Source organism: Panthera uncia (assembly GCF_023721935.1).
Source record: "Panthera uncia isolate 11264 chromosome B3 unlocalized genomic scaffold, Puncia_PCG_1.0 HiC_scaffold_1, whole genome shotgun sequence".
Lineage (NCBI taxonomy): Eukaryota > Metazoa > Chordata > Mammalia > Carnivora > Felidae > Panthera > Panthera uncia.
The window spans coordinates 11630879-11640799 of NW_026057582.1; the positions used below are offsets into that span (position 1 = coordinate 11630879).

A 9921-nucleotide genomic window follows, 5' to 3' on the forward strand; every position below is an offset into this window, starting at 1 on the left:
ACCAGTACCTTAAAGCAGGACCTCATTACCTTACATTTGGGTTTCTCTGTTTCTCTGCCTCCAGCCTTTCCTCCCTTTCATCTCAACCTAAACATTACTGCCAGGTTAATGATCCTTTGCTCAGAAATCTTGGAAGGCTTCTTACTGCTTGAAAAAACAAAAACCTGAATGCTTTAACCGGCAGTGGAGGGCGCCAGCTCACCACTGTGTCAAGACCCAGTTCAAATCCCACCTCCTTACAAATTCCTCTATCATTAGTCTAGACGGCATCGGCTCTGCCCAACAAAAATATAATGCAAGCCATAAATGTAATTAAAAATTTTATTCACAGCCACGTTGAAAAGTTTTGGGTGAAATTACTTTTAATGTATTTTATTTAACCCAATATATTCAAAATATTATCATTTCAGCAGGTAATCATTATTAATAAATTGAGATATTCTACATCGTTTTTCTTACCAAGTCTTTGAAATTCAGTATGTATTTTATATTTACAGCATATTTCAAATCAATCTAACCACAATTTCAAGTGCTCAACAGCCACATGTAGCTCACGGCTGCAGTAACAGCACTAGGTCTAGACTCTAAAACCCATGCTTTCGTCTGTAGAGCACTGTGCTCTGCCACTCCTTAAGGTGCAGGCTGGCACCATTCTATTCTGATGTACATGCCTTAGGCTTGTTTTTGTTTTTTTTTTTAAATGTTTATTTATTTTTGAGAGAGAGACAGAAAGCACACAAGCAGGGGAGGGGCAGAAAGAGGGAGACAGAGAATCTGAAGCAGACTCCAGGCTCTGAGCCGTCGGCACAGAGCCTGATGCAGGACTCAAACTCACCAACTGCGAGATCATGACCTAAGCTGAAGTTGGAGGCTTAACCGACCTAGCCACCCAGGCGCCCCATCTTAGGCTTGACTTTAATGGTATCACCAACCATTTAGTCCCTTGGCCCAAAACCTCTGGAGTCACCCTCCCTCCACCAAATTGCTGCCACCAGTTGAATCCTATTCAGGAAGGTCTCTCCAGGCACCTAGGTGGCTCAGTCGGTGAAGCGTCCAACTCTTGATTTCGGGTCAGGTCACCATCTCACAATTAGTGAGATCAAGCCCCATATTGGGCTCTGAGTAAATAGCATGGAGCCTACTTGGGATTCTATCTCCCTCTGCCCCCGCCCCCCACGAGCTCTCTCCCTCTCTCAAAATAAATAAACTTTTAAAAAAATTGTTTCTTTCACACCCATTACTATCCTACTTCAATTGAGGCACACATTACCTTACCTGAATGACTGCAATTTCCTCTTATCTAGTTTTCCTATTCCAAATTGATTCTCTGTACAGCTGTCAGAGACCACCCTGTGTGTGTGTGTATACACACACACACACACACACACACACACTCACGCCCTTTCCTTGTGCAAAGTATGTGCACTGGCTCCCCTCTAACTACAGGATAAAGCCTGAACTCCTTAGCTGGAAATCAAGGTCCTTCACAAGTGGCTCTCAATCTCGCTCTTCCTTCGCCAACCACCCTTGCACTGCATGTTCCGGCACATTTATCTTCCCACTCTCCCTCAGCGCGCCAAACTTCTCAAATCTCTGCAGCCAGGAATGATCTCCTCCCCAGCCTAGTAAATTCCTTGTGACCCTTCATGACCCAGCTCAAATAGTTATTCCTTTGTGAAGCCTTTTTGGTGGCCTCGGGCGGTTTATTTTCATTTAGCACAAACAGCACTGAGAATGTTTGTTGAATGGACGTTGAATGTATAGGCGAAGAGCAAAACTGATCATCTTTGTATCGCCAGCATCAAGCACAGCACTCAAATCCTAACCTAACCACAGTACCCTAACCAGGTCATAAATTGCTTCCTTGAGTCTGACGGACTCATTCATCCCAATTACCAATTACAGTTCCTTGCTCTCTCAATAACGACCTTGCATGTTGATGACAACCAAAAGGAACTACACAAAATCCAAGGGAAAACGAAGGAATCTGGGTTGGCCTTTGAACTCACGTGGTACAAAAAAGCCTCTTCCTGGTTAGTTCAGAAAGAGAAGCGGCTTCTTAAAAAAAAAAAAAAAAAAAAAAATCACAAGAGTTGCAAAATAAAAAAACTGGGGATGAGTAATTGATAACTCAGGTTCGGCAGGTGGCAGGAGGCCACACTTGCCAGTGTTAAGGCTGGTGTGACCTCCAGTTTACTTAAGAGCTAGTAAAACAGTAACGGTGGAAGCGCTCGAGGGCAAAGCGAGGGCTGGGAGGGTGGGGAGGCTGGGGGGCGCGAGGCGCGGAAGGCCAAGACAATTTTAATAAAGCGTGGTTAACATCTTAAAAGGTCCCCGGAGTCGATTAACTAAAAAGGACGCCTACTTCGTGCCCAGTGCTTAGCAGTCTCGTGGCCTTTGAACCCGAGGCCACGGGAAGACCCCCAGCGAGGAGTCCAAGAACACGGTAACCACGAGGCCAAAGCTGGCGTCAGATTAACTCCTCCAACGCCGAGAAACAGGGCAGAGGAAAACAGCAAAAAAAAAAAAAAAAAAAAAAAAAAAGGGGGGGGGGGAGCACATAGGAGTGAACCGTACGGACTGCCACAAAGACCGGGAGCTCTAGACCCCCGGAGAAATCACTTCTCTTTCCCTCGCTGAGCACTTCTGCCAGGTCCGGCCAGGACAGTCGCAACCGAAACCCCAGGAGCACGTCCCCAGCAGAGACCCGGCCCGAGTTGGAGCCAGGGTCTCCCCTGAGGGCCGAGGGCGCCCCCTCCCCCACCAAAGGGCTCACTCCTTTCCTCCGCCCTCACTTGCCTCGTCAGTCCTCCCCCAACGCCGTCCACTGCCCTTCCCAACCCCTAGTCGAATCCAGGTTCAAGAGCGAGAAAAGCTGATGCTCGCTCAGCAGCACCCGTGACGATCAGCCAGCAGAAGGCCCCCCGATGGCGGCCGCCATTTTGAAACTGGAGGCGAGCCGCTGAGGCGGGGAAGGCCCAGGGCGATACCATCTTCGAGGGGTAGAGACGAAGCTGTGGGAAGGAGATGGCGCTTTACCCCAACAAGTCCCGTCATCTTGCACCGAAGGTGTAGTTTTAGAAAATTTATAATGTGTGAAAAGCTAAAATAAATACGAGAAGAGTCAAACATGAAAAGGAAGAAGGGGTTTGGTTTCCCACCGCCACCCCTCTCTTCGAGCGGGCGTGGCGAATGGCAGGTCCCAAGGCCGCAGCTTCCGCCGGCGCCGGTGGCTGGGCTCGCCTTTGCCCTGGGTCGTGGGGTCCTTTTTGGCACCAAGGCCGCAGGTGGGTCCCGGATCCGGGAGCGCCGAGGCGCCCCGTTGTGTAGGCAGGGAGGGTCCACCTCTAGGAAAGCCCTCGGCGGCGGTACGTGTAGGCGGGGGGGGGGGGGGGGGGGTGGCCCGGGGCTTGCGAGCGGTGGAGACGGGGAAGGGAAATGGGGGTTTCTTCCCGGGGACGGCTGGGCTCCCGTTTTGCGCCTGGCGGCTTTTGGAAAGGGTGGTGGGAGGCTGTCATTATTGGAAAACGTCTTTAAGGGATAACCCGGTGACCGCCCTTGGCCGGGCCGCAGAGGTTACAGGCCGGGGTCGCACTCCAGGCTCAAGGAGGGAAGCCGCTGCTTCTCTGCCAGCATCACATATTCGTCCAGGTTTCAGCGTTCTGTCTCCTCGTTGCTCTAGATTGGAAACCTCGTTCTCTTCCAAATCGCAAACCTTCTTGAGCCGGCCATTGCGCGCGCGTACACACACACACACACACACACACATCACTTAAAAAATGTAATACTGCATTTGTGCTTGGTTTCCAGGGTGGATATGTCATTAAGACGTTTCCAGATCTCAAGCAGTTCAGTTTCTCCACGCATCCCGCACTGCTTTTCATCGATCATATATATGGTTCAAAAAAATGTCGATCTAAAGTGCTGTGGGGACCTATTAGAGATTAGGATTTAATTTTTGAAATATCTATTCATTTATGTTTTTACAACGTAAATTGGCTTACAAAAATGCATACCAGATTCAGTTTTCTTTTTAGAAGTTACGCGAGAAAAATTGGGTTGAAGGAAAAGTAATGTTAAGAAAAATAAGATAATCCTGAGTGAGGTCGGTCTAAATGTTTACCTCTAGAGTTACCTTAACGGACAATAAAGCACAAGTAGCTTGAACCAAGGAGCCACCCTGCCTGAGTATTAATCCCAGCTCTACCACTTAACTGCATTTGTCACATTATGCAAGTTGATTGTCCCTGGATTTCCTCATGAAAAAAATGTGCCTCCTACGTCGGGGACATTAGTGCAGACACGCATAGTGTTGTGAAGATTACATGAGGTTAGTGATGGTGAAAAGCAGTAAGAACCGTACCTGACAGTGCTATATGAGTCTGCTCTTTCTAGAGGTAGGGCAAAAAATTTGGAACATTGGTAACAGAGGACAGGTGATAAGTTAATGATTCCTTGAGTCTGTAAGAGAAAAAACAATTCGTTTTTCTTAGGAATACCATAGCAAGTCCCAGTTCTAAAGTAAAAGCAGAATTTTTCATGAGTCTTCCGTGGAAAGAAGACAGTACTAAGTGCAGTCTTCTCTTGGTCACCCATGTGGATGTCACTCTTCATCCAAACCTAGGCTTGTTTCATTGGAGTCTGTCCCAGGACCTCACTGCTGTTTGTCCATCACTGAAAGCCCTCTGTGGTCTTAGGCCCATGACCAGAGCCTGTCTATACTCCACCTTCTAGCCATTCTTCCGGGAATCATTCTAGCTCACTCTTAGGTCCATAAATCTTTGTCCTCCCTGGTCATCCACTCACAGTGAAATACAGGGGACAAATTATGTTCAGTGCCACTGCTCCCAAAGTCCATTAGATAGATGATACAAGTGTAATACGAAATGCTTGTGGGACTAAGATTTGTCATTTACCTCCTAGCAATAGAATCATGGTGGCTGGACCCAGTTCTGTATTTTGAACATACAGAATCCTTCCATCGACCAGTCTTCACCTGTGGAATATATGTGAGAGCCTATATGGAGCCAGGGCCTCAGAGGCTTGTCTCAGAATCTTCTCAGAATCTCAGAGTAGAGCCAGACAAAATACCTACTTGCCCTGTTGGAAGAATGCCAACAATAATGGCTTATAGCCCACAGGTGGCCATGGGCTTATTTAAAACAGTCTCGGACTGAGTCACCAGGCATTTTTTAAAATGCAAACACTATCTCGGGGTGCCTGGGTGGCTCAGTGGGTTGAGTGTCTGACTTCAACGCAGGTCATGATCTCGCGGTTGACGAGTTCGAGCCCCACGTTGGGCTCTGTGCTGACAGCTCAGAGCCTGGAGCCTGCTTCAGATGCTGTGTCTCCCTCTGTATTCCCCGCCACACACACTCATGCTCTGTCTCTCTCTGTCTCAAAAATAAAATAAACATTAAAAAAAAAATTAAATGCAAACACTATCTGACTCTGCTGTGCTGTTAGGCTTGACCCTTATTAAGAAATTTGAGGAATCTGTAGCAACAGGTGACAATACATGAGAGCTTGATTTCTACAGAGGCCTATCTTGTCTAGTATTCTGCATTTTCCTGCTTTCAAAGTTACATTGTTTGATTAAGGCATGTATTATTCCCATATTTGACTGGCTCAAGTTTATAAAACAAGGGGCTATAATTTGGTGGGCACTTGGTCAGATTCACAAAAAGTGCTTTGTATCTAAATGCAAATAATGTTACTTAAGGCACAATGCTAAGAGAGCCACCATCTTCTAGAAAAGATGAGGTTACCCAAGAACTATTTGCATCAAATTAGCTAACTAAATCAATTCTTTGAGTTACAGGTTTTTCCAACCCCACCCAGAAGGAGGACCAAGGAGTCTCTATTTTTGATAAAGACTGCCAGGTGCTTTTTAATTTTTTTTTTTAATATTTGTTTATTTTTGAGAGAGCACGAGCTGGGGAGAGGCAGAGAGAGAGAGAGGGAGACACAGAATCCGAAGCAGGCTCCAGGCTCCAGGCTCCGAACTGTCAGCACAGACCCTGACGCAGGGCTCGAACCCAAAAACCATGAGATCATGGTTGGAACCAAAGTCGGACACTTAACCGACTGAACCACCCAGGAGCCCCAGGGCTCCCCAGGTGCTTTTGATGTGCAGGCAAGTTTGAGAATAACAGCTGTAGACAATAGACTAAAACTTTAATGCCGGAACTATAAGTTATATATTTTAAATACCTCATTTACTTTTCATAATTTTCCAGATTGGTGATATTCAGACTGGAACCTGCTATATGTAATATTACACCTTGTTAAATAGAGTATATAGTAATTGTGCAGCTTTTCACTTCATGGCCATTTTCTAGCCCAGTGCCTTTAGATAGTGATTAAGTTTGAGAAATATAGTAATAGAATGTGTAAGTATGAGAAATGGTATCGTAGGAGGAGAGGCAGGATCCAGTCTACCTAATCCTAGCAGTTTCGTGCTAAGCACTTTTGTTGGCAGTAACGTGTTCTCTTACTAGGGTATTGTCCTGTGCCTTCTCAGCCATTGTATATTATTTATTCATTTTAGATTCATATATAGGCAGATGTATTTTGAGTTCATCTTTAGGTACACATTTTTACAGAAAACTGACAATGCAACTATGTTTTTATGGAATTAATGCAAATTTATTTTCCATTTGGTAGCTTCTAGTTCTATTCTTCCTCTTCTACCTTTTAGGAACTCTTAGAACTTAAAATCCCTTAAGTCCCATGAATTCAGGAAGAGATCAGGAATATCAATTCAGGAAGAGAGGCATTGTGATCTAATAGAATACAGAGCTTTGGAGCAAACCTGAGTTTGAATTCCAGCTCTGTACTCAATTTTAGGTTAAGGTGTTTTCTAATCTGTAAAATTAGGATAATAATAGTTATTTCATGTTACATATAAGACTATATGATGGCTCCGGTACCTAGTAGTCGTTCTCTGAAAGTAAATTCCCTCCTGCCCATATCTTTTATAAAATCACTGATTGATATTGAGATCTACCATGACATTTTTTTAACGTTTATTCATTTTAGAGAGAGTGGGGGAGCGGCAGAGACAGAGGGAGACAGAATCCAAAGCAGGCTCCAGGCTCTGAGCTGTCAGCATAGAGCCCGATGCAGGGCTCGAATTTAGGAACGGCAAGATCATGATCCAAGCCGCAGTTGGACACACAGCCAGCTGAGCCACCCAGGCACCCCTAGCATGACATTGTTGAATGTGGTTATTTTTTTTAATTTCTCTCATATCTTCATTTACTTTCAAAAATTAGTTTCAGCTTTATGCTGTAGCGGTATCATAGCTAATGGGGTTTATCCGAGTCACAATTACTGCTAAGTCAAAAATTAGTCTTCAATATTTATAGCTTTATCTAAAGAATTTGGGTTTTGGCATAATAGTATAATTGTATTTTAGTATTGTAAGAGGTCCTAAAAGATTTTTTTTTGGTCTTAAAAAGATTTTACACATGTGTAAAAGTTTTAAGTTAACAGTAGGAGGATGCAAATACTCAGCTTTTGCAGGTGGAATTTTTTATACTCCATTTCTCTGCACTGTACCATATCAGATCACTAGTGGAACTAGAAAAAAAGTTAATAAGTTGATTTTAGTGCAATGCAATTTTTAAACTTTTTTTTTTTGTTTATTTATTTTTGAGAGAGAGAGAGAGAGTGTGAGCGGGCAAGGGGTAGAGAGAGAGAGGGAGACAGAGAATCCGAAGCAGGTTCCAGGCTCTGAGCTATCCCCACAGACCCCAACTCAGGACTTGAATTCATGAACTGTGAGATTATGACCTGAGCCGAAGTCGGACGTTTAACCGACTGAGCCACCCAGGCACCGCATAGTGCAATGCAATTTTTCTATTAACCATTGTCACCTATATAATCGTCGAGTAGATTTTAACTTGTATACTGCATTCTGATGCTGAGCAAATTTGAAGAGGCTTATTATGCTTTTAACATTTACTAAATTCGGGATTAGCTCTCTGTTTCAGATGCAATTAAAAAATTTTTTTTAATGTATTTTGGGAGAGAGACAGAGGGTGTGTGCACGAGTGGGAGAGGGGCAGAGAGAGAGGATGCAAGCAGGCCCTGAGCTGTCCGCACAGAGCCCAAAGTGGGGCTCGACCACACCAACAGTGAGATCATGACCTGAGCTGAAATGGAGTCAGAAGCTTAACCGGCTGAGCCACCCATGTGCCCCAAAATGCAATTTTTCAAGATATTTCAAAGGCAGTTATATTTCTGCTCATTCTTCTTTTTTGTTGTTGTTTTTGTGGGTTTTTTTTTTTTTTTAGCATTCATGATGAACGTAATTCAGATTGTTCGTGACCACTGGGTACATATACTTGTGCCTGTGGGATTTGTCCTTGGATGTTATCTAGACAAAAAGAGCGATGAAAAGCTAACTGCCTTCCGGAACAAGAGTTTGTTGTTTAAAAGGTTAGTTTGTACGTTTGTTTTAAACCAACAATTGGCCAGCTTTTGGTAATACTCTTTAATACCATGTGTGCCAAAAATAAGCAGAAAGGGTAATTTTTCCCCCAAGAACTTATATTCAAGTGCTATCATTTTGTAGTATTATTTGTTGTTTAATCTTTGGATAAAACTGAGTGGTTACCTTTCGAATAACAGGTCTTCAGTTTATGAACAGGGTATTTCCGATGTTTGAATTTTTTTTTTTTTTTTTTTTTTGGCATTCAGGGTACATTTGTAATATAGAAACGAAGTTTTAAACTAGCTCACCAAAGCCTACTTTAATGTGGCTTTCACACACATTATCAGACAGCATTTTACATAAACCAGAATGTAGCTGAAATATGTGATACCAATAGTGGCTCGGTGCTATGTTTGCAGCCACACTGCTGGAGAGCTCTAGACACGGTGGCCAAGTGATCAGAAGGCAGCTGATCGCTGCCTGGTCCCGGTGTGTCTGGAGATGGCTTTTTTGGCAGCAGAGAGGTAGTTAGCAAGGCAGGGTGCCTGCCACTGGGTGTCACCTAGGTGGGAAGAAGCTCCGGGGACCAGAGGCTTGAGCAGCATTCACAGTCCCTATGTAGAGGAGGTCTATGGTTAGGGATTTCAAGAACGATCACACACATGAATTAGAAAGGGTTTAGAAAACCTCAAGTGAACAGAGGGTAAAAGCTTTCATACAGACTAAGAAATTACGGTTCCTAAATCTAGAAAAATGAAATTGAAGGGCTGGTAAAAATTTAAAATCATGAGAGAACAGAATGGCTCTGTTGAGTCTATATAAAAACTTTAATGGGTCAATTTAATAGAATATAAAATATTGAACTCATGCTCTTCTTTTTCTCCCCCATGAAAGTTTAATTTATACCTTTTCCTTTCCTTCCTTTCTAATTTCCACACAGGGAATTGAGACCCAATGAAGAAGTCACCTGGAAGTAAAGGCTGTGACTGAAATACAGAATGTTCACATTTTAAAAATTGGGAGAGAAATAAAAACACATTCATTATTTCATTTAAAGTGTGAGTCTTTTTATGTTGGAGTAGTCTTCCACATTTCAAGTGATAGGCACCCATAGCTTAAAAATAATTATTGAGCACTTGATTATGCACATTGATGTTAAATTTACAATCAGCATTTCGTTTTCTTTTCCCCATTTTAGACCATAGCACTATTAAATCATATAGCAATTTTTTCCTCAGGTAGTTTTCAGAAAAGTGTTTTCAAATTATGTGCTTTAGAAGGATGACACTAGCTGAAAATTTTGGTGACCTTGAGTTTGGCAAAGACTTCTTAAATACAACACCTAAAGCATGAACTAGTTTTAAAAACTTTTGCTCTTCAAAAAATACTGTTCCAAAAATGAAAATGCAGCCATAAATTGGGAGAAACGTAATGTACAACAACTTATTATCTAGAATATGTAAAGAACCCTTCTACCTTAA

The 9921-nt window shown here is 43.4% G+C and overlaps 1 protein-coding gene across 4 annotated transcripts; it reads left to right on the forward strand.

Moving 5' to 3' along the window:
• Positions 1-3115: 3115 nt before the first annotated feature.
• On the forward strand, positions 3116-9490 carry NDUFB1 (NADH:ubiquinone oxidoreductase subunit B1). 4 transcript variants are annotated; one of them, XM_049612297.1, is made up of 4 exons: positions 3223-3287; positions 5822-5883; positions 8301-8445; positions 9381-9490. In XM_049612297.1, exons 3-4 carry the CDS (start codon positions 8306-8308, stop codon positions 9415-9417), a joined length of 177 nt encoding a protein of 58 aa, XP_049468254.1. In that variant the 5' UTR covers positions 3223-3287; positions 5822-5883; positions 8301-8305; the 3' UTR covers positions 9418-9490. The 4 variants fall into 4 exon arrangements, with proteins under 4 accessions (XP_049468252.1, XP_049468254.1, XP_049468251.1 ...); XM_049612296.1 differs by having other exon boundaries at positions 3282-3368; XM_049612295.1 differs by lacking the exon at positions 5822-5883 and having other exon boundaries at positions 3116-3287.
• The last annotated feature ends 431 nt before the right edge of the window (positions 9491-9921 follow it).

Excerpts from the sequence above, each read along its gene's own strand:
- NDUFB1 (XM_049612295.1), top strand. The coding sequence starts at position 3,131 with ATGAAAAGGAAGAAGGGGTTTGGTTTCCCACCGCCACCCCTCTCTTCG. Across the intron at positions 3,288-8,300 it reads TTTTGGCACCAAGGCCGCAG|CATTCATGATGAACGTAATT; the intron begins GTGGGTCCCGGA and ends TTTTTTTTTTAG. Across the intron at positions 8,446-9,380 it reads AAGAGTTTGTTGTTTAAAAG|GGAATTGAGACCCAATGAAG; the intron begins GTTAGTTTGTAC and ends ATTTCCACACAG.